Genomic DNA, 25483 nt, shown 5'->3' on the forward strand with positions numbered 1-25483 from the left:
TTTCTCTAGGAAATTACTGAGTGACATAAAAAAAACAATGCGTCGTTAACCGTGGGTATGAACGTCTACATTGGTGCTTCCTGTGAGATCTGTTGTCTGCCAGAAAGCTTAAAAACAAGTCAAGAGGCAATTTAGTGGGAAGGGGCATAAGGGAAGTCCCCACTCGGAGCTTTGCACATGGTCACATCCTGCTCAAAAGGCCACTTCATATCCTGAGCAGCTAAAACCTCCTAATGGTCAACAGCAGAGTTTAATCACACTTTGAAATTTGCCCATGTTTTTCAGAGTATTCCACTCTGTCCTGTTTCTTGGAGCTGCTTATCTTATTATTCATTTAGTCTTTTTCTTCCTTTTGTTTCTGGTTAAACAATAAAGGATTCAAAGTAAAGACTCCGTATATCAGTGGTGTTATAAAAATTCTTAATTTTCAAGCATATCATCAGAGCCCAAGCCATTAACCTCATTGAAGCTGAATTTCTTTCCCTGTAAAATAAAGGTATGGTAGCCTTCTCCATTCAAGCTGTCGCAGTTCATGATACTGTGAATCTCAGAGAAATGCAGTCTTGGGCTTTCTTCTCCTCTGTGCATACTAAGTGCGTAGCATACTGTCTGCTCCGGAAACGTGTTCTCATGGATCCTAAGTGTAGTCATTCACACACAAAGCAGAATTTAATTCGTTAATTATTTCAATGTTTTATTAATGATAGTGTTCACCACACTGTAAACAGATTTATCCTTCTCGCTTTAATTAAAGCTCTTGGGAGCGCTCTCCTCAAAACAACTGTGACTTTTCCCTGATTAAAATGCCAGGAGACGAGGGGGAAAAAAGGCAAGAGATATAATGCCTAGATGGGATATGACCTTTGTTGATCCGAAGAAATAAAATGGCACCAGGGACTAATCGATTACCACACCCTCCAGTGAGTTTAGAAATAGAATTGCTTGATAAACCGACTCAGGCTGAAACTCCACTCTTCTCCAAATTTGGGGGCATTGTCTTTTGTGGGAAAATTTTTGGGTACTAGATTATTTATGCTGTCACTTATCCCAGAGAAGCAGAAAGTGAAAGCGCTGGCTCCTAAACCCCATCCTGTTTGGTTTGGTAAATCAGCCCTTTTATGGATTAATCACACAGAAGAAAGAAGCCTCCACAAAGATACTCTGTAGCTCTGAGAATACATCACCGAGCCCCCAGAGCAAAATCGTCTTCTCTCTCCACTACCTCTCTCTATTTACTAGTACAGATGTTCATTCTGAGGAATGAGGAGAAGGAAAGTTCCAGAAGAGAGGAGCTAGCACTAACTTTATGAGGAGGCTTGATTCTATATTTTCCTTTTGCCTTATGTATGTTCCTGTTGGATAATATTCCACATTTTCTAACTGAAGGAACTTTGAAAGCAGACATCAGCAACAAAAGGCCTTAGTGTGGAAAGGAGGTAATCTGAACTGAGTCATTACACACCCACAATACCACACACCACACACCCTCAGTCGTGTTCACTCACTTACAATCATAGTGTCAAAGAAAGTAAATGCCCTTGTTAATGTTCAACATGTGAAACTGATCAGGCCAGGCCTTAGGGTTGTTTTGTGGATTTTAAAATTAGTTATAAGATTGGGGTGCTGGGTGGCTCAGTCGATTAAGCGTCCGACTCTTCATTTTGGCTCAGGTCATGATCTCATGGTTTTGAGATCAAGCACTGTGTTGGGCTATGCTCTAGGCATGGAACGTGCTAGGGATTCTCTCTGTCCCTCTGCCCCTCCCCCCACTTGCACTCTCATTCTTTCTCTCAAAAATTTAAATAAATAAATAAATAAATAATAAAATTAATTGTAAGACACGCTCTAACAACAAAACTTTATGTTCCTATTGCACTTTTTCTTTTTTCTTTTATTTATTTATCTTTAATTTTATTTTATTTTGAGAGAGAGAGAAAGAGAAAATGCAAGTGGCAGAGAGGGGCAGAGGGAAAGAGAAAGAGAATCTGAAGCAGGCTCCATGTTCAGTGTGGAGCCTGACGCAGGGCTTGATCCCATGACCCTGGGATCTTGAAGTGAGCCGAAATCAAGAGTCAGCTGCTCGACCGACTAAGCCACCCGGGCTCCCTACTTTTCCTTTTTTAAAGCACCTTTTTGTACACATCCCAGTTTAGTCTTAGAATGTAAGTTAAATAGGCCAAAGATTTACATCCTCAACTTCATGTGAGAAAACAGAGGCTCAAAGAAGTTAAATGGTTCATGAGTCCCAACTTGCAGAAAAGATGCAACTTGTGGGGAAAATCGGGCTTACACAATGGAAGTGGACTTCCTTTCTCACACGTGAGAATGGAGTCAGTAGGTACAGAGAGATCATGAAGGCAGACAGCAGCTGGTGAGTCACCACTTGTGGCTGGACCTGACCCAGGCCCAGCGTGCAGCTGGCTTTTCCATAGCTCTTTGGCCATTCGAACTGTGAGTTTTTCACCTTACACTCTCAAATTCTCAAATGCAGTAAACTGAGCAATTCTCTCACGCCGACTCTACAGAGGAAAACCACAAAGTCCGGTGAGGTCGTAAGGCCCCACAGGTCCTGGAGGAGAGACAGTCATTCAAATAGCCAAGTTCCTATAATCCCCAGGCCAAGGGTCTTTCCTCTAGGCCAGGAGGTCCTTCCTGGCTTATTGCCCAAAGGCTTCCCAACATCTCTCCAGGGCTGTGAGTTGGAGCTACCAGCAACTTCCAGAGTGGCTCAGTCATCATTAAAACATGGAATTAACAGTTATGACTTGCTGATAATGGAGACAAAAGGCAATTTAAAGGCATGGGCTTGATTTCAGGAGCTAAGAAGGGGCCAGCTGGATGCCCTGTATTGGAATAGTAACAAATGGAATGAAGTAACTCATGAATTCTTGGAAATATTCCCTCTGAGACATGGAATTATTACACATTTTTAGGAAATCTTAGGTGGGAAAAGTTAGTGCTCCTCATTCAGTTAAAAGAATTTATTTGGAATCCTTGTTTTTATCTTTAAAGTTACTTGTCTCCCAAAATTAGGATAGAAACTGAAATCATTTATCGTAAAGCCTTAGAATATCATTTATTTTAACAGGCTTCATGTATAATTTTCTTCTAAACTTTCTGGAAAAATCTTTTGTTCTCATAATGATGTGTTGAGTATGGAACAGGTATCGTGGATGAAATAGTTTTTGACATTTTCATACAATTGCTAGTTTTTAGCAGGTTTATAATCTGTAATGCTGTATTCATAATTGGTTCCATTTGCTGAATTGACTGGTCCAGAACATATATTGAGCCACGTTATCCTGACTGTAAATGGTCTGCTTATAAACCAGACACTTTAGAGGGTACATTATCTCATTCAGATCATTAGTAAATTGCTGAAATCGCAATAAAATGATCCTTTATAAATGTGTAACTAGAGAACTGACAAAAATAGCTCACTGGGTTACCCAAATGTGGAATGAGACATGTAAAATATAGTGTTGGCAAATTTAGGGAAAATATAGCTGTTTGACTGAATGTTTATTCCCCAGGTGTGCTGCCTGTGTGTGTGTGTGTGTGTGTGTGTGTGTGTGTGTGTGTGTGTCTGTGGTGCAACTAATATTAATATGCTGTTTTAGCTAAAACATTGATCTGGAAGGGAGAAAAATTGCTTTAAAAAAAATTCCCCCAAGATAAGTCTTTCATTATCTTACCCTGTTTCTGCAGGGACCTCTACTTCCTGATAAAATGAATGCTTTACATCCTATCACAGGGCTGTTTTCTCTGACTAGGTTCCACCCAGGAAGTCTCTGTTCCCAAAATTCCTCTCTGGAGGAACTTTTCCTTTGCTTTCTCTTGTACCTTGTTTTCTCAAGTTGTTGAAAGTCATTTGAAGGAAATACTTACAGAAAACATGTACAGGGATGGGTTAAAGTCAGAACTTGTTGCTGCATTAAAGGAGGTTATGATTTGGGGAACATGGAATAAACGTGTGGCATAATTATTTAAGATATTTTTACCTGACTGTTTTGTCATCTACAAAATACCAAGATCATTTTAACTGTTTTGATCAAATCAACCACTTAATTCAGTTTTAAAAATCAGTCAAATGATTTTGCTAATTAGTATTTCATGTCAACACACCCCAAAGAGAATGTGTGACATTTAAAGAAACCTCTTAGATTTTTATGATGAAATCGCTGGAAAGACAATATTGAAAAAAAACACAACTATTCAGGTAGAACTACACTTCACATAGATTAATTTGCATACCACACACATTTCATTTGTTTATGGTTTTGGTTTCTTAATTGTTTTATGTCTATTTGGAACCAATATTCATAGTTATATTCTAGAGGAGAATTGTTTTCTTTCCAGGATAGCTCAGCTTTAAGTATAAGGCTAAAAGCAGATGCAAACATCATTTTATCTAAATTCCTTATTTTGCTTGAGTTAAGAGGTTAAGTGATTTCCAAGACCACATAGCAAGTTAATGACCCAGACCCTGGACTAGAATCTTAGCATCCTTGCTGCCCCTTCTTTGTTGCTACTCAGTTGTAATACTGTGCAAACATGAATTTGGGTCCTTCTTAAAGGTGACATCATGAAGACCAGGTAAGCACATTTAAGTCCCAGCATATTCCTGCTTAGTTACTGATTGGTAAAGGATGTCTATCAAATTGAGCAGTCATTGCCAAAGCTTTACCTTTGGCCAATGACTGGACTCTGTCCCGACCAGAGTTTCTTGGTCTAAACAATACTGATGTTTTAGATTAGATAATTCTTTAATTTTTTTAATGTTTATTTATTTTTGACAGACAGAGAGAGAGAGAGAGGGTGAGAGAGAAAGAGCATGAGCAGGGAGGGGCAGAATCCGAAGCAGGCTCCAGGCTTGGAGCACAGAGCCCGATGCAGGGCTTGAACTCATGAACCGTGAGATCATGACCTGAGCCAAAGTCGGATGCTTAACCAACTGAGTTGCCCATGCTCCCCTAGATTAGATAACTGTTTATTGTGGAGGCTATCTGTGCATTGTAAGATATCTAGCAGTACCTCTGGCCTCCACCCACTAGAAGTCAGTAACACACACACACACACACACACACACACACACACACACCACACAAACACACACACACACACACCTCAATTATGACAGCCAAAAATGTCTGTAGGTATTGTACAATGTCCTACTGGGGACAAAAATCCCCCTCCATTGAAAACCATCGGTATAGAAGATGCCCCAAGTCCTAATCAAGTCATTTTTTAAATAAAAAGGGTAATCACCATTAATAAGGTTGATCACAAAGGAAAGGTAAACTGGTTGCTTGGCTGTTTTTTGTCACATTTCAATTGCTTATCATAGATAATCATTTGAATAGAACCGTAGTTCTTTTGTTTTCCAAAAATACAGATGCATCTGTTTACCTTATGCAGGAAAACAGCATCATAAACCTCCTGGTTTATTTATCTTAAGCTTCACTATTTTTAGCTTTTAAACGTGAACTGTTTTTAGCTAAATAAATACAGATGTGATTTCAAAATACTGTAGCTTGGGTCTCAAAATGCACTGATAAGGATTGGATTATGAAAAGGAAACACAAGGATAAAATCACAAGTCATTGTTGACAAGATATAGGAAAAATAAGACTGAAATGAGCCCCTCCACACCTGGACATTATGTGTCACTGACCTTTGCCAATGTATTTTAATTTTTTTGCAGTATGTAAATCAAACGTGTGTGTGTGTGTGTGTGTGTGTGTGTGTGTGTGTGTGTTTTCACTTCCATGGTAATCAAGAGTAAGGAGCTGTGTTTGAAAAACTTGTCTATTGCTTATTAACTTATCTTTTCATGGGAAAAATACTATTAAGTTTCCAATTTTGTAACCTAAACAACAACACATTAAGAGCTATCAATTCCAACCAGTTTCATATCTGTGGACCAATAAGAAGGCAAGGTTGATGGTTTCACATCTGTTTTGGGTGAAAGGCTGTTCCTGTCTGTGGTATTTAAAATTTAAAGAACTTCTGTTATTATACAATTGGGAATCCTCAGGGAGTAAAATGTTAATGAAATCCATAACATGCACAGATTTTATGATAGCAGTTTTAAGAAATTCCTTTGGTGGGGTTTGTTGATTTCTGTCCCGGCGGTAATAATTGTACCTTTTACAGAGTGCATTAATGTTCGCATTTAGGAGCAATGGCTACGTTTATGCAGCGTGTAATGTAACACACGAACTCCTAAGCTTTAAATAACTTTCATATCGTAATTTGAAAGCCCTGGAGCAAAAAATGTGTGTTCTTCAGAACTGGAACAACCCACAGTTTAAAACTTACCTAGCACGTTCACAACAACCTCCTCCAAAGATGGAAAAGGTACACCCTGCAAATTCCAAAGCCTGGATACAGATGGACATTCCAGACCCTCTTATATTTCTCATTTAATGCACCATTTGAAAGCTCTGCATCAAAAAGGCAATTTTGATCAGCATCACAATAACAATTTGGGATGCTGACCTACAAGAGAGACAGATACTCATATTTGTTTCCTTTCTCCACTTCCACTGCCCTCCCCGAAGCTTTCGAATTTCATTTAATTCTGTGTTCAGATAAAGAGAGGAAAGCAGATTAAATCAAAAATGCTCTATAAATCCCAATAGTAATAAAATGCATTATGCTTTCATATTTCCAGCTATTGAACGGAGTAAGCATGTGAAACTAATTGCACACATTATGACTCAGAATAATCACATATGTACTCATGCATGTGACATGCAGGGTTTTTTTTTTAAGCTCTCTTTGCCTTAAGGGGTTAAAACTGCATTTATGACACTCTTAGAATTGCCTGTCTTCAGAATAGTGAAGTCTTACTTTTACCAAAGTTTTGTTTTCTCACAATTCTAATGCTTTAAATTTCTGACTACATTTTCAGGATTTAGCAGAAAAATAAATCAGCTCCTTTATTCTTTGAGCAGGCCTGAGAAGGACTATCTATTGATAGAATTCTTCAGGGGATGGATGATTGGACCAGACAGCTTCTGAAGTCTTTTCAAGCATTTAAGATTCTGTGATTCTATTAGAAATAAATTTGCTCTATCAGCTGGTGCCCTGGGCTTTGCCTAAATGAAAACATAAATATATGAAGCATAAGTGAAATTCATTTTAAATACTCCTGATTACTGTGTGAGGCAGCACATAGCAAAAATGTATTCTCAGTTCAAAACATTTTCTCTTCTTCGATCAAGTAATTGTTTAGGTTGGTTTCACCATGAAGTTTATCTGAGGATTTCACATAGAAACTTCACTAGTGAGGCCTGTCTTCCTTGGTTCTTTTGTACTAGCTCACAGGGATGTGCAGCCCACCAGGGAAGATAAGATGAGGCCCAGAGAGTTCATCGTTCGTGTCTCCCCAATCTTTGAAGAAAATATCTGTAAGGCATAAGCTTACCTACCATTACGGACTGTTCACACCTTAAAGTCCTGCCAATACTCAGTCTTTTTTTCTTTCCTTAAGAAGACAAATACCACATTCAATTCTGAGGATGTTATAGGCCATAATACTAGCCCAGAAAAGTGACAGGGAAAAAAAGCGGCCCCAGGGAACCTGGATGAAGCTGTATGAAGAAGGACATTACAGTTGTCTTATGCCTCCAAGACTTGATGTATTTACTTTGGGCTAAAGCTGATGCAGATAGATCCATCTCAGAGGAGAGAAAGACCAAGACCCAGGGAGATACGCAGGCTAATAGCTACAGAAAGTGCAAGAATCTGACAGAGCTTTTAGTTTGAGAATCTGGAAATGAAATCTAAAATTTGCAGTGGGGAGTACCTGTGATAATAAAAAGAAACTAGCAAATTATGAAATATGAAATACTGAAGAAAACGTTCTTTTATATTTTAGGAGAGACACCACGCTCACGGGAAGAAGAGATAATAGCTCTTTTTTATGTTCCTAGTCTTAAAAAATGAAGGTATAGCACGTAGGATTTTCATGGGCTAATTATTTAAACCTTATTTTAAAAATCCAGGCTAGTCATTGCTACTCAATCAGCAACATTCTATCACACACACATTATACTATTTCTGTAGTTTTAACTTATGTTTCCAAATATTGCAATAAGGAGGCTCTAATTTATTTAGAAAGCTCCAATGCCAAGACAGCAAGAATTCATTTACTTAACAATTCAATTTCCATGGAAAGAAAAACCAGTCAATACATTTGTACATTCAATATGGTATTTCCTCTCAATCAACCACTAGGAAATAAATGAATCTTCTTTATTGCGACAAACGTGGAAGGCATCTTACATGATCTCCATCTGCACATTCCTGTGTTTTCTGGGCAGTAGGACAAAAAGGAAAAGGAGGCAGGAATAGGCAATTTGGGGTTCGTCCTGTATATGCTGAAATTCAACTGTGATTATTAATTCCTGTAATACAATAATCCAGTCCCCTTAGCCTAAGAACTTTGCGGTTTCAAGAAGAATTTACGTTAACATCTGTTTATCTACTTATCTTTCTTTGAAGTGTCTAGACTTAGAATATTCATGTGTCTCATAGAATTCATCTTAATTAAAATCTTTTTATCAAAAGTAATTCAAATGTTATGAAGCAGTTCATTTGATTTCTTTTTAAATACTGGCAGTTTTAGTAAAACCATGCAAAGTGATGTGTTCTTATCCTTAACTTTGTGTCTAAAATTATAGTAACAATGGGATAGGATTCTTTCTGCTCCAAAAACTTGCAAGGGTATATGAAAGGGATGCTTTTTTTAACATTTCCAAATATGTGCCTTAGCTCCATGTTTTTCTGTCAAGAAGTGCCCCTTACACACACACACACACACACACACACACACACACACACACACACACAGCAGTGTGGCCATGTTCCCCAAGAAAGCATTTCACCTCTTGTCACCTCCAAGTGTATGGTTGAAATAGATGTATCCAACCACGTGTTAAGAATGGTTCCAGTGGATAAATGCAAGTCATAGCTTCCATTATGTTAAGGACTTTAGGCAGTGCTAGGGGACGAATAACATGATATGCTTAGTGTAACATCTGTGCTCATTCTCCTGTGGTTTGAAAGTAGTCATGCACATGCATTTTTCCCGTTGTGTGACCCAGGCTGAAATGCATGAAATTAATATAGATTTTTTTTTCAGCCTGCATTTGGATGGCAAAGCAGCATATCTTCAGAACACAGAATGATGTCATGCTTTTTCCCTTTCTTCTAAGGGGAGCCTGGAAATCACTAATCATTATATAACATTTCTCCTCTCCTTGTTTTCATTGCCCAGCTCCAACACGGAATCAGTCAGTCCAAAACTACAGAACGTTCCTTGTGAATTGTAAATGCAAATGATTTTCTTAGAGAGTAATTTTTGAAAATGCATTATTTCAAGGCTTTTCTTGTCCCCCTTTCTCAGTGATCTTCAAAAAGAATCAGTATACACTTCCTGGATGAAAGATAAGCTTCCAACAGGGAAAACACAGTTGACCAAATATTCAATCGTGACGTTCATTTCATCTCTTCTCAGGAATGATTGGCATCCCTTCAGAGACTAACTGTTGACACACACTTTCTGATGGCCAGCTGTACCTAGGCAGTCTGTTCTTTCTCTCCTTTCTCGTCTCCAGGGCAGCATTCCTTATAACCTTAGGCGGTGACTGACTTTAATCTCAATAATCCCATCAGCTCCTTGCTGGATTGTTCATGCCAAGTGGACGAGTTTTCTTGGACACCTGCACTTGCAGATTTGCCATCAGCACATGAAATTCTCATTAATGTGACAGGCCCACCTAGCTCCCTGAGAAATACATGGAAAGTCAGTATAAAAGGATGCTGTCAGAGTTTATAGGCCAAGAAGCTGATTTAGACGGTTGCCCTCATCTGCAAGTCTTTAGTTTCCAGAAATTCATCCTTGTGTTTGTTTTTGAAACCAAGCTTTTAGGAGGAGGGAGAAAAATTAAAGTCATGACTTACTGGAAAACTAATAATAAACAAGTCTTTTTGTTTGTGCTGGAATAGACAGATGCCTTTGGAGTACAAATGTGTGTTTATCTTGAGTCAGTTAGGGATCTCCCCACTAATGCAGATAAAACTTAACAGGAAGAGTGGAACAACAGCTTCTGAAACAAGTAAATACACTTTACCTGTACATGACGTTTAATATGCTTTTTGGTCTTTTAGGCTTGAAAATCTCTTTAAACTCCTGATAGACCTGAAAGATGTATGTGTCATAACTGAGATCACTGCATCTAGAAAGGGGTGATGTGATTTTTGCCTTGGTGCAGAGCTCTAGTACTCCTGCCAGGAGGCTAACTTACGAGGCTGTTTCTCAGACACCATAGACAAAAAAACCCACAAAATTCACCAAAGGCCTGAAATCTGCATGCATTTCCTAGCCACATACAGCTATAATTCCAACGTCTTATAAAGCCCACACGTTAATTTGGTAAAACCGTAGAGACCTATAGTTATGCAGTGAAATGTTGATGTTGTTCCTTTTTAGAAAATACAGGAAGGGTATGGGAAAAGTCTAAGATACCAGATACATAAACAGCCAATACATAAACATCCTGTGGACATCATGTTTGCAATTAACTTAGCTCTAAAATAAAAGGTTTGCGTGAGGTTGAGAGCCTGATAGACATTGTGAAAAAAAAATTTATGGAAGTCCTACTGTCCTTTGGGGTGACTTGTGGGAGGAAGGACACATACTAAGTTACTTGAGAGGTCATCTGAGAAATAAGTGAAAAGGAATACTTCACACAGCGTCAACCTAGCCCATGAAACTCATTGTTCAGTGGACTCCAGCCTCAAGTAGTGGGCTTTTCAAAGGACTGGAAATTTTATGAGTAGTTATACTAGTTGCAGTTATAAACGCCAAGATAAAAATAATCACATTCCTAGCTTACGTGCACAAGTTAGTTGGCCAAACACTAACTTTGCCTTTAATGACAGGCAGTTGGCTTTTGTTTGGAAGAAAGGGGTTTCAGATCTTGCCAACAATGGTGGACAGACACAGCATTGAGTTTAAATCCAACAGATATATACTGAGTATCTGCTAAAGATTAGACACTGTATGTAAGAGCCAGGTGAATTTAAAATGAAAGTTTCTGTCCCTCCTTCAGAAGAGTTAAAATCCAGGTACACTCACACACACACACACACACACACACACACACACACACACACACCAATTACCCAAGTGACTAAGAGAAAAAAATATTAGGGTCACATTCTTATGGTTAATGTGTGTACGAATGCTTCATTATGATCCTCATAATAACCATGGGTTGTAACTAAATAGAGTAAGCCTTAGTGTTTTTGCTGGCAAGACGAGAAGACTAAGGCTTGGGATGGCTAATTAACTTGCTTAACATTGTCCAGGTCACTTTTTAATGTCAAAGCTACAGAGGTACTTCTGGACCCTGTGCTATCTGCCACCAGTTGCTGCCTGCATCACCCCAATTTTTTCCCTGAAGTCTAGAATTGATTGAGCATATATAATGCAGTCTCTCTACTCTGTACTGAGATTTATTGTTTACTTTACTTTTTCCCTCACTGACTAGAGGGCAGGAATCTGGGAACCTTCCCTCTCTTTCACCCAAGTATCTAAGACTTATTTGTGTTATAAATGAGTAATTGCCAGTCACCAACTTCCCTCCACCGAAACAAAAACGCTCACCATTATAAGCTCATGTTCTTTTTTTTTTTTTTTTTTTTTTTTTTTTTATAAGCTCATGTTCTGAACTCGATGCCCTCTCCTTAAATGTTTGAGGAGCGAATGGTATGATTTCAACAGCAGTATGAATCCCTGAAGTAAACAAAAGGTTTTTATGCCACTTCACTGAAATGTTTTCTTTTAAATGTAGATATAAACTTAGGGTAAGACTGCAGAGTGTGCCATTAGAGCTCAAGAGAGAAGTCCCTGACTCATGCAGATTGAGGTTTAGGTATGTTCCCAGGAATGCTTGGATTCCCAGAGGCAGGGAGAGCCCGTATTTCAGCAGGATTATCTCAGCAACACAGTACATGCTCCTGAGCTTAAAGCTTAATTACAAATAAGATGTCATTGTCTCTCTGTCACTAGCCACGCCCTTCCTGGCCTGGACTTGTGGACCACATGAAGGCCCATGCAAAGAGTGATACATGCTAGGGGGAGGGGGCAGGGAGGACACTTAACCTTGATCTCTAAAGCAACTTTGCCAGGAGATATTAGATAGAAAGAAAATATTCATCATATCCAGTATTTCAAAATACAGACAGTTGGGTGAGATATTTTTCCAGTTGATTCTGCCTTTAGCTCAACAATCTTGGCCCCTTCCCCTGCCAAAATCTTACCCCATCTTATGAGATCCAGTTTGATTCAAATGACCCTTTTACCATAAACCCTGTTCTTTCTCTTCCTGGAAGAAATCTTCCTTCTTTGGAATCCCATAATGCCTCATCTGTCAACATGGTGGTGTTTTTTACTTTCAGCCTTGTGTTATCATTATTTCCACATAGGCCTACCTGCTTCCAGAGCCTGGCAAACAGTACATGTGTGTTGAGTTTAATGGATTAGCTGTTTTTACTGGACACTTGAGATCCTTCAATTTAATTTCACACTTTCAGCTTGAACATCTATGATGTGTAACGTGCCCTAATTGTGAGCATGCTCCCTCGCTCCATTTATTTGTTTATAGTTTGCCCCCAAACGTTTTTAAGAAGAAGAACAGTAATTAATGTTTATCTACATAATACAGTGTGTCTTAATGTCCAGATTTTAGAGGTTTCTCAAGTAAGAGAGGAATTCAAATGGAATAACTGTCTGGTTTTTCTGCACACAATTATATCTGTTCAAGAAAATCTAGAAGGAAAAATACCCTCAGGTTTTGCAGAGAATATGTGAAGACTTTCTGCTCATACGTGTCTTAAAGATGTTTTTCATAAACTAAGCTGAGCATTTTCGGGTGGGTGTCACAGTCCCATGTGCTGCTGTCAATCCAAAGATCTTCAAAGCCTAATCTATCTTCAAAGCCTGTATCTATCACATGGAGGAAATGTAGACCAGTGGTGGTGCCTCCATTCTAGAACATTCCATCTTTATCGTTTCCATATTGGAGTGATTTGAGTAGCTGGATTCTGGAAATGACTCTAGTTGAAATGCTAAAGTATTAACCTGCTGCGCGGAGTCCCTTTTGTTTCTTTTTTTGCCTATGCCACTTGCCAATTTTAACAGCTACAGCAGATTTTACTATTTAAACAGAACCAGATGGAACTCCAGTTCAAAGAACATAGCAGAATTAAATATTACTTTTTTAATTAGTTGTTTCTGATTTATACCCAAAAAAATTAACATGAGATAGAAAGAATGTGCAATAAATTCAGACACAAAGGAACCCACTTAAGCATTGTCTCTCTTTATTAGCCAAAAAAAGACAAAGGTCTGCCCTTGTTTAGGGACATGGTTTTTCTTGCCCCTGTCCTTGTTCTTATGCTGGAAGTATAGTGGCAAGTCAGGGAAACCAGGCTTTCCATTGCGTTTCTGCTGTTACATCCTTATCTAATGTTATTCTAACTGGCTGGCTCACATCTTCCGATAGAAGAATTCATCTGTTCATTCATGTAGGATTGTTGTACTACTGGAGTTTTGTTATAACCAGTAGTTTGTTTCCACCCAAGAAAAATGCTTTCCTTTAATTTAGCTATGGGGGAGAAAAGAGACAGAGAGAGATTAATACAGGCAATTAAGACCAGAAAAGAAAATAGGTAAGGTTCTTCCTGCCTTGCACTTTTCTCATACTTGGATATTTTTACTCTTTACCAGAATTTAAAAAATATTTCCTCATTATCTTTTGCTTAAAACAATCCATCCCTACCATCTTATTTTTCAACAGCATAACTGAGTCATTTGCAAAGTTTTGCTTTCTGGTAGCCTGTGTAAATTTTAAACCCACAGTCAAGGTAATCATAAATGGTTTCATATTTTCTATGATTATACAAAAACGTAATTTTTAAAAAGAATGATCAGATTTCATTATTCTTGACAAAACAATTCTTTCAATACTTATCAAGTTTTTGCAATACAGATGGTGCAACAGCATGGGTGAGTGTTTGTACATGGGCCACGGGTCTCCTCTGGGTAAGTCCTGGCCCAGTCACAGGTGAGCTCTGTGACTCTGGGCAAGGTCCACCCACCAGTTAGTTCCTCAGTTGCTTTGCCCATAAAATCTTCCATGTGTGACTATTGAGAATTCAAAGAGATAATCTTGTAAATTTAGCCCTTAATAAATGCCTGATACATAGGGACTGCCCTGTGGTTTTCCTGTTAATATAGTAACTTCAGCCATAAGTATATTTTTTATGTAATACAATTATAGTGAAAAAACACATAGATAGAGAATTATGTCACTGGCTATAAAGTGGTTATATTCCAGTTGGTAACTATACAAAGTCCAAGATGCTAGGTTAAGGAATGCAATGATCAGATGCTTGAATTAAGCCCTCAGATCCTACAACAGCATTGATGTTCAAATGACCAGGCTCTATCAGAAAACATGTGTGTTATCTAAGGAAATGAGACAATTACTTAAAAAATATTTTCTTTAGCTTGTGGTGTCTAGTGATGAATTAAACAGTTCTTTGAGTCATCAGAGATGCTCCAAAAAAAAACCAAACACACTCTCCCCCTGCTTCAAAGTATTTTTCCTGTTTTTAATCAGACTTCAGTTCTTTGTCCTTTATTTTTTCAGGCTCTTGTATTGACCTGCTATGGGAATGTTAGAAGATGGTAAACGCTTCCTTACCAATGCTACCTCAATGGGCAGTATTTTATTGAGCAAGACAGATTTTCATTTTAGAAATGAGGCTTTCCACATTATGACATTACCAATGGCTGGTTATGTATTATTATAGAAAGCAACGATATTCATTTCATGGCTCGGAGGCTGCATGCTGGTGTTTAAATGGTAGTTTGCAAAGGTTTGCTACGTGATTTACTACACAATGCTAAGATGTGTGCTTTGTCCAAAAGTGATTCCCAGTAAAATGTGTGCCTCTCCTGGCTTCTCTTTATCTGGGGAATGTGTTTCCTGCCATTACTAAGACAATGCCATGGCCATAAAGTGCATGTGGATTATACCTGTAGACATCTTACAACAAACGTTGAGTCAAGATCATGGTCAGGATCTATGCTGTAGGGGGTCCTCACCCCACAGGTGCTGCTAGCTCTCTACCCCCTCCCCCCCCAGAAGTGGATGAGGACAGGATTTTACTATTGCACCTCTCCCCAAACCCGAAATGAAAATTGGGCTTTCCTCTTCTGCATCTGCTGTCTGACAATATTTTCTCTTTGAGGATAGAGCACAGTGAAAGTAAGATGTGGGTAGACATTCTACTAGCAGTGTTAGAATTTATATTTATATTTATATTTATATTTATATTTATATTTATATTTATATTGGAAACAGGATATATTGGGTAAGCTATTGTAAGCTAACTCAGAGAGTGGCCGACAGAACTCAAAAGTAGCGTGCTAGACTTCTGCAAAATAGTCTACATACTACCAGATAAGTACCAGATGTTTATGTGCATCACACACACAGAGTGAAACATTCAACAATTTTAGCGAATGCATTGATGCTCGGCTCCATGCATACCCGTCCCATCATCACACCCCCTTACCATCACCCTTAATGTCAAACAGAAGTGCATCAAACTCAGCTGTAAAATCACATCCATCTTCCAATTAAAAGTAAAGCAGCTGTGAAATAATGATATTCTTTCAAAATAAGAAGATAGTGATTGGAACAGAGCTGATTGGATTTAGGGAAAGCAGGTTACTTAATTATGGTTATTGTGTGAATGAGTTTTTATGGAAAGAAAGGAATTATCGTTCAGGATGATGAACCCTCCAAAACACAGAGGGGTGGCATTATGTAAAACAATTCTGGGGTTATATCTTTGTCTTTCCAGCCGCCTGTCTTGGGTCACCAATCTTGTCTATTATGATGTGAGGTGGTAAGAGCTCATCATAATTCAAAAAGCTAAACCAGCAAGAGGATGGCCAGTGGCTGATTTGGAAAGGTTTTTGTGAAAACTATTTCTTTTGGCTTGAAAATGACCGGAGCACAATACTCTTTAAAGAGCCATATACTTCTTAACAAATAATGTCTATAGTGGTGAGGGAGGCACAGTAAGTTGTTTAGGGTCCATTTATTTCATTCATTCATTTCCTCCTGCTTACCTCTGCACTTCCTGCTCCTCCTTCTCACCAGAACATTCCTTCCCTTTGTGCCCATTTGTCCACTTCTACTGGGTACCCTTCAATACCCATCTTAGACATCAAAGTCTGCAGTGAAATGTCTGCAGTGCCCCAACTTCCAATTCTCTGGGTAAAATTTTACTCCTTCCCCTGTGCTGGATCACATTTCATGTGTATTGATTGCCCCATTCTGTCATCATGTGTTTGTGTTTCCAACACTCTGACTGCTCTTTATATCCTCACCACTTGATACAGAACTTAAAAGATGAGTGGTATTAAGTGTTCACTGAATGAATGTCAGTTAGGTTGAATAAAAATGTTCACAGGTTGAACAGATCATGCTACAACCATACTGTGGAACACCATGAAGCCATTGAAAATACTTTGGGCAAAAACTTCTATCCATAAAACTAAACAGAAAGCAGGTCATCAAACATAGACTTAATATGACCTCATTTTTTCTGATACTAATAAAACATACAACACAACATTCACATATAGTTTGCATAGGAAAGAATACTCTGGAAGGCTATTATTGGTGGCTTTCTCCTAATGTTGGTCTTATGGAGATTTTATTTTCTTTAATCTTTTCTGCAGCTTATACATTTTCAATAGACATCTATTACTTTTCTATATAGAAAAGCAGATGTCCCTTGCAAGAAATCCTAAAAGTCTGTATGGAAGTAGAGCAAAGACGCAACCTGATGGGTTCGGTGGTGGAGACATGAGCTATCCCCCAAACATCCCGGGGGAAGAAGGTACTTCATTCTGTCTACCGGACTGAAAAGATGAAAGAGTGATTTGTTGTCAGAAAAGAGGAAAAGGTTATTTTAGGTCAAGAGAACTTCACGTGGCGAAACAGGGAAACAGAAAGGCTTATTTTGTGTTAGGAATAACAAATAATTTCATGTGGCTGGAAGGGATGGTTGGAGAGGGATAGATGCAGCAGGTAGGACTACAAAGGCCAATGGAGGCCAATGTCATGGTTAGCAGAGCTGGCTTCACTGGTGAGAATGGTGTAAACACCCAGGCTTTAGGCAGTGAGTCCTTCTGAGTCTCCTGACACAGACACGGGAAGTGTGCCCAGCAGGGCTTCTGAGGCTGATGGTTTTGCTTCTCTCCCAAACCCAGTGAGTCACTCCAGGGTTGTTGTTAGGGCATTCCTCAAAAATACCTAGGAAGAAGGACTTGAAAGAACACCCCTGGTGTTGCCCATGAGAATTCCCGCAGTGATAGGGAGGCTGTGTCTTGGTAGAGTTCTGGCTACCATCCGGTTTTAATTGCAAAGGTTCAGGCCCCAGCCCTGATCATTTTGTGAGGTTGTCATTCATCCTTACTAAACCCAGTGGCAGTAATGTGAGGAAGAAAAATGAAATGAAATTTCAAGTATCCCAGTGCGGTATAAACAAGAGAATCTGCAGAGTTTTGAAGCACAGCAGGAAATTTTATGCAATTACAAGAGGAGGTTGCTAATGCATTTCATTGCTGTTGAGAAAAGAAAATATTTTTTTCTTTTTTACAAGTGATTCGTGTACATGTTTTAGGGCCTTTCTATCTGGGACCTTGGACGTTTCCCCTGTTGGATACCCAGTTAATTCCAGTCTGTTGCTCCTTCCTTTAAGTCAGTTGTTTCTAATGCCTAGGGTTCTTCCAGTTGACTACCAATTAAATTCTCTCCTACCTGGTAACCAAATTTTACCCTAAAAACAAAGTTTAAAAATTAGGAAAAGGACAGCCAGGGAATGAAGTACTAGAGCTATTTCAAATCAGCCTAAGCTGAATGTGCACTCTTGAGAATTTAATCATTTCCAAACTGAAGAGCCATTTGTAAGTTGGACAGGAAGAGTTTATTTAAATAGCTCTGCTTCATGCTCCCTTGGACGTCAAGACCTGAAGGGCCCTTCAGCTTGAAAGTGGATATGGCATTGGGCATGACTCAATGGATAGTCAGTAAAGCACTAAGTGTTCTGAGAGCATTTGAAAACAGTTGAAATTGTTGAGTGCAACCATGTCCAGAGTGCCCATTAACTTTCAGATTGCAGCGTTAGGAAATCAGAGAGTTTTTGCGGCAACTTAAAATCACCTGATTATTTGTCTGGAATAGAGTTAGATTTAGGGTTGCCAGAACATCCAGTTAAATCTGAATTTCAAGTAAACAATGGACCAGTTGTTCATATGTCCCAAATATTGCACGGGACGTACATGTACTAAAAACATTTGTTGTTGCTCTGAAATTCAAATTTAACCTAACAGTCTATATTTTTATTTGCTAAATCTGGCAAACGTGGATTTGCCTCCTTTTTTTGAGCTTTGTATACAAATTCATACAAAGTATTATAGTTCACTTGTGAAAAAAACTCAAATTTCAGAAAAAAATTCAAATAGCAAGTACAGGCACTTGATAAAAATGTGTTGGGTAAATATTTATTTGTTAAAATTAAAGCATCTACCATTATCCAAAAATATTAATTTCTATTAAAGTCATGCTCATTTTTTCTCTTAAATCTGGTAATAGCAACCAGAGCATAGACTTTACATCTTTAAAATCAGGTAAATGAGGGGCGCCTGGGTGGCTCAGTCGGTTGGGTGTCCGACTTCAGCTCAGGTCATGATCTCACAGTCTGTGGGTTCGAGCCCCACGTCAGGCTCTGTTCTAACAGCTCAGAGCCTAGAGCCTCTTTCGGATTCTGTGTCTCCCTCTCTCTCTGACCCTCCCCCGTTCATGTTCTGTCTCTCTCTGTCTCAAAAATAAACGTTAAAAAAAAATTTAAATCAGGTAAATGAGATAAAGATGTTTTTACATTGAATGGTATCCTCTTCCTTTCTAGATGAAGTCTCCTATTATTGAATTGTGTGACTTCAACTTGGCTTTTATGAGCTAGTAATACAGCTGTTTTTCCTGGATTTAACTTTGTGTTCAGTTTTGAAGTGAATAGGCAATATGTTGATTTAACTACTCTAAGGGCCTTCAGGAAAAAGCAATTCATGAAAGACAATAGTCATTCTTCATGAGGCTGACTGTACATAAAATGGAAATTATTTAGGTGTCCATGGCCTATAGGACTGGAGGGTTAATTGAAATTTTGTTTTCTGAAAATTGGGTTGTCATGTAGTACGTGGAAAGCAGGATTCAGAAGTTTTGGTGGTAGGTAGAGGGTATACTGCAGGGGAGGGGGTTGTTTTCTTTTTCTTTTTCTTTTCTTTTCTTTTTTTTTTTTTTTTTTTGGCTTTTGTTGCTATTTTCATTGGAAAATGGCATTCTATTACCTAATAATGAATGTACTGTTGAAACATCTTGTTACTGTTAAGCAGTTGTGATATGCAATTACTTTCTGTGTCCTGTAAAAAGTATTTGCCAGGGGTGCCTGGATGGCTCAGTTGGTTGGGCATCCAACTCTTGACTTCAGCTCATGTTCTCATGGCTCATGGGTTCAAGCCCCACATCAGGCTCTGCACTGATGGTGTGGAGCCTGCTTGGGATTATCTCTCTCCCTTTCTCTCTGCTCCTCCCCTGCTTGCACTCTATCTCTCTCTCTCTCCAGATAAATCAATAAACATTTTTTTAAAAAAACTTTCAAAAGTATTTGCCATATATTTGTATCATTTCTTTAAAGTATTTGCATTATACAGAAATACAATAGAGGGTATGACAAATGGAGGAAAACAATTTTAAACAAATAATCAAATGTATCCCTAAAAGAAAACTGAAAACATTTCTAATCTATAGAAACAAGTAATGATTTTTGTTTTAAGATCATTCTTGGTTATTGGGGCACCTGGGTGGCTCAGTCAGTTAAGCGTCTGACTCTCGGTTTCAGCATGCAAGGTCATGATCTCACAGTTTGGTGAGTTCAAGCCCCACATCAGGCTATGCACTGACAGTGTGGAGCCTGCTTGGGATTCTCTCTCTCTCTTCCTCTCTCTCTCTGCCCCTCTCCTACTCACACTGACTCTCTCTTAAAATAAATAAATGAACTAAATTTGTTTTTAAAGATTATTCTTGGTTATTAATGATGGAAATAAGGGAAGTAAAAGAAAAAAAAAACACTGTAGTTGACCCTTACACAACATGGGTTTGAACTATGGGGGCACACTAAAAAGTGTATTTTTTATAGTATTGTACTGGAGGTGTATTTCCTTATGATTTCCTTAATAACATTTTCTTTTCTGCAACTTACTTTATTGTAAGCATACAGTATATAACTCATATAACATATAAACTATGTGTGTATCAATTATTTATATTATCTGTAAGGTTTCTGGTCAACAGTGGATTATTAGTAGTTAGGTTTTGGGGGAGTCAAAAGTTATACACTGATCTTCAACTATGGAGCAGGTCAGAGCCCCTAACCCCCCTCATTGTTCAAGGGTCAACAGTATTTTACTTTACAGAGTACATGGAATCATAGGAAGTCAGACTTGAAAGGAGCCTTCCAGGTTATCTAGCCCAACTCTTTTATTTAACGGGCGAAGAACTGGAAATCTAAAGTCATTAAAGATGAAGTGATTTGTCCAAGGCCCAACAGCTAGCTAGTGGCAGAACCAATACTAGAGATTTGAGGGCCCGATGCTTAGATCTTTGCCCCACCCACTCATATCACAGGGTCACAGGAACAACCCAAGCCACTGCACACCTCTGCCAGGAAATCGTGGACCTTCAGGCTTTGGTCACCCTCTGTCATCACTGCTGTGATGCTTTCCAAGTAGCCCAACCTTCAGGGGTACGAGACAGGCTAGTGAGAGATGAAGATGAGGCTACAGTGTTGAGGAACTTCTCCACTGGAAACTTACAGTAGGAGCTTGTGAACTCTAGCCATTGTCACTTGGAGGCATCAGTCCTTCCCAGATGATGCCTTGGAATCCACTTGCCTCTTGAGCTGAACTGCAAGAGAGGCCATGGGAAGATATGGGGAAGAAAGAAATCTAAAGATGAAACAGATATCCTTACTTTGCCTTCCTGGTCTCCCCTCCATTCCAGATTATAAGTCTCTGGCCCATTCTCCAAACCACAGCACTCCTAGTGCTTTCAAAGTCCTCTTGTTTCTGTCTGGAAGGGGACAGATGCTGAAGAGTGATGAGAAATGGGAGCCCATTAGACCTGAGTTTTAGTCCAAGCCTCTCCAACATCCAATTTGCAAGTTTATCTTGTCTTTTCTAATTTTATCTTATCTTTTCTAATTGTAAAATAACACATACCAATGCATTGTTTGGAAAGAATTTTTAATCTCTTAGAAAATATAGCAAAATGATATTGAAACCAGTGTTCACTTTTGTACCAAGATCAAGCAGTTGTGGTTGCAGCAGTCTCTTCCTGGAACTGCCAAACTCGGACAATTGCTGTCTTAATCCTAGCCATGCCTTTCTTTAGAAGGAATGAAATGGAGAAGTTAGGGGATGTTGATGCCAGGTGGAAGTAGGACCTATAACTCTCAGGTGGCTGAAAACTGCACTGTGGAACCCACGGGAAAAGATGTTTCAGGTTATGATGGTGCAGGGTGAATGATTGACTAAGCTTGTATTGTTTTGCAGGTAGACTTGGGCCTTCTGCGCTTTGTCACTGCTGTCGGGACACAGGGAGCCATTTCAAAGGAAACCAAGAAGAAATATTATGTCAAGACTTACAGAATAGACATTAGCTCCAATGGGGAAGACTGGATCACCATAAAGGAAGGAAATAAACCTGTCGTAAGTTTCACTGTCAGCCCCTCAACCAATTCAGTCTTTGAAACGGATGATCAATTTTTACTTGTTTGTTTGGGAGCTTTCTGTCTGGCCTGGTTTAGTTTGGGATTGATTTAAAATGAAAAGTGCAATTTGAGGTTTATATCTGACCAAGGGGTGGGGGTGGAGGGGTCTCATGTTCCCAGATCCAGAAGCCAAGAGGAAATTATACAGATGCTTCCTAGAAAAGTCAATACCAGCCAAATTAAGTGTTAGACTCAAGAATCACTTTAACCCTCCCATGGGGACACTGAGCATGTATAGGATAAGCACTGTCTTTTTAGAACCTGAGGAGTTGTTCTGTTTTGCTTCCCCGTGTTTCTTCATTGTCTTTCATAGATTCCTTCTTTCTTCCTCTCAGTCATGGGCTGGTTTTAGAAAACTCCTTTTCATCTACCCTCTGTGGCTCACAAACTAATTTACAAGAGTGTTTGGCCGTTTATGTGAAAATGAATAGAAGAAAGGCAGTTCACAGTGTTCCCTCAGATCACACAAATGACATGATGTTACCTCCTCACTGCTCTTAACAAAAGAAGACACACCAACCATGCCCTGCCCTGGGTGCCCTGCCCTAAATCATTTGGAGCTGAGTTGTTTTTCTCAGCCTGCGTGTTTATTTGAAGTTATGCTTGCTCTGATTTACTCATCAAAAGATTTCTGAGATCTCATATTCACTGTTTCCTCAAAACTAAAAGCTTGCCCTGAAGGCCAAATAAAATGCACAGAAATGATAAGGATAGTAGCAAAGATCCAGGTAACTTGAAATTCAGGGTTTGGGAAGAGGCCACTTAACATGTCCTTGTCTCTGTTTTGAGCATGCATGGCCTGATTTTCTCCTTCTGGGTCTGGAACTAAGAAGAGCCATAGTGTGAAGTGAGAGAACTGTTAATTCCTTTTGATTAGCTGCAAAGCCCCCACTCTTATTTAGGGCAGAGAAAATGAAAGTAGATATATAGACAGTTGCCCTGTGGGAGGGAAGGTCTATGGACAGCAAGTTCAAGGCCACTGACTAGCCCTGGAGGACATGGAACCAGTCCTCCATCTGAGGAAGAAAAATCCTCACAGCCAGCATTTGTGAAGCTTTAGCAAGTAAAATTTGACCCTAAGTTTCATGACTTAATCTTGACATATTTTTGAAGACATGCTTTAATTTCAAACAAACAAACAAACAAACAAACAAGATATTAATGCCCAGGACACAACAAGAAGAGTAAGGAGAACTGACCTCAGGCCTTCAGGCCATTTCTTTAAAACATGAGTGCTACTTCTCCACGGTGTCCTCGTCAGCCGCTGGCCATCAGTCATTGGCATGGCCCAGAAGGGGCTGTCCGAGAGCACACACCAGGTTCTGAGGGGGTGTCTGACAATGCACAGAGCTCACTCTAGGTCCACTATCAGGAACATCCTGGCACATGGAAGGGCTTCCAGAGTGGGAGGCAGAAAGAATAAAGAAGGATTCAGCAAAGATATAGGTGCGACATCCATCTGAGCACTTTTATTGAACCTAAATGCAAGCCAGACGTCCACCTGGCGTCCAGTTATTGTTGTCCACCCTCCTTTCCCTTTACTTTGCGGCCTCTCAGACACTGACCCCTACCCCCTTCCCTGCTTTCTTAGCCAATGACAAGGCCAGCAGCCCTCTTTATGTTGAGTGGAATGTATGTACCTCCATGGTTTTCAGCAAATGTGAAGTCCCCTCAGTGTGAGCCAGAGTTCACCCCCAGCCTGTGCCGGGGCATGCAGTGCTCTTAACTGACTGTCAGGCTCTCCCTGAAGTGGACTTGTTGACCCTTCAAGCGTTATATGGCTTGGGACTCTGCTTCCTCTGGCAGCTGCCCATTCTTCTCTGTCACACAAAAATGCTCCCACACAGATTGTTTCCCAGAGAGATTTGCTGAAGTAGGACAGAAATCCAAAGGCCATCACAGGCGAGATAAATTATGATATTAAACCATCTCTGGAGAGGGATCAGGCTAACGGCCAACTTTGTAAAGCATTTGACCACCTTCAGTCACACAGGCCACTTAAGCTAAATGAAGTAAAAACATCAGCTCGACCTTTAGAAGTCCTTTCTCCCAGGGGAAGAACAAGTCTTGGGAAATTGTGGTTCTCCTCTGAGAACTTACCTGGAAACGTGGGGAGGAATCTCCAGGCCTCCAATGGGCTCAGTAATGCTCAAGTGACACAACATAATAGGAATATGGTGTGGCTGTGTAAGAAGCAGAGCACTAGCTGATTTACTTTGACACGGAATATCCCCAGTTCAGGGCCAAAGTGAAAGACAGGGAAGTAGAGGCTTTCAGTTCCTCCTGAGGTGGGTCTAGTGCCGGATGTTCCAGCATGGAACCTGCTGAAGAACACAGCAGTGGAGCCACGCCCAGGAAGAGTAGTCCCGACACATCCTTGTGGGAAACTCATTCATGACTGGCACTTACTACATTTGCAGTTACAAGCCTCATCTTTCTTAAAATAAAATGGCTCATTTTTAAAACTAGAAGCAGGAGCCCTGGAAAAGCTGATTTCCAGTTACATATCATTTATAACTCAATGTTGATTTTGACCGCTAAAACATGATTTTACCAATATCCAAAAAAGATGAAAGATCATTACTTAGTTGGTGTCAGGGATAAAGTTTCCCATCAAGAAATGGAGTTAAAAGAGGGGAAGCTACTTGACACAGTGCTGTAGCTGGGAATATAACCTAGAATTTTCAAAAAGCCAAACCCTATGGGGGCACCTGGGTAACTCAGTTGGTTAAGCATCTGACTTCAGCTCAGGTCATGATTTCACAGTTCGTGGGTTTGAGCCCCATGTTGGGCTTTGTGCGGACAGCTCAAAACTTGGAGCCTGCTTCAAATGCTGTGTGTGTCTCTCTCTCCCCACTTCCCCGCTTGTGCTGTCTCTCGTGAATAAACGTTAAAAAAATTTTTTTTTTTTTAAAGCCAGACCCTACACTGAACTCAAAAAGTCCTCCTTCTGGGGGTTCCTGGGAAAGTAAAATAGAGTGACTTCCCATGCACCGTCTATAGTATTATGTAGGTCCTTATGATAAAGTTAATAATTTCCAACTTTTTTGGATAGCCTTTTTTAGGTAGCCTTTAACAAATGTTGTCTTTGTAATAGTGCTTTTGGAGTCTCTAGGATCTCAGAAAATTGAATGGATGATTAGAACAACATTCTACATTACACGTGATTTCTTCTGATTGCCATCATTTGAAAAAAATAACATGACAAATTACTAATGCCACCTCAACCTTTGATGGGCAATGCTGAAATTATAAATAATTTTTATAGGCATTTGTGGAAACATATTTTTGTATTTGTCTTAAATCTGAAGAGTCTGTCATTAAAGGACCCTTTCTTTTTCTATATAGATCTTTCAGGGAAACACCAACCCCACAGATGTTGTGTTTGGAGTTTTCCCTAAACCACTAATAACTCGATTTGTCCGAATCAAACCGGTGACTTGGGAAACTGGCATATCTATGAGGTTTGAAGTCTATGGCTGCAAGATAACAGGTG

General features: G+C 39.4%; 1 protein-coding gene across 4 annotated transcripts in view; it reads left to right on the top strand.

Moving 5' to 3' along the window:
• NRP1 (neuropilin 1) overlaps positions 1-25483 on the top strand; it is a 138431-nt gene that overhangs the window by 74742 nt on the left and 38206 nt on the right. For all 4 annotated transcript variants that reach the window (XM_019465170.2, XM_019465173.2, XM_019465174.2 and 1 more), the window contains exons 7-8: positions 21770-21925; positions 25336-25480. In XM_019465170.2, coding sequence (XP_019320715.1) covers positions 21770-21925; positions 25336-25480 — 301 coding nt within the window. The remainder of the gene's footprint in view (positions 1-21769; positions 21926-25335; positions 25481-25483) is intronic.

Source organism: Panthera pardus, unplaced genomic scaffold (assembly GCF_024362965.1).
Source record: "Panthera pardus isolate Hobbes unplaced genomic scaffold, ASM2436296v1 HiC_scaffold_6, whole genome shotgun sequence".
Classification (NCBI taxonomy): domain Eukaryota; kingdom Metazoa; phylum Chordata; class Mammalia; order Carnivora; family Felidae; genus Panthera; species Panthera pardus.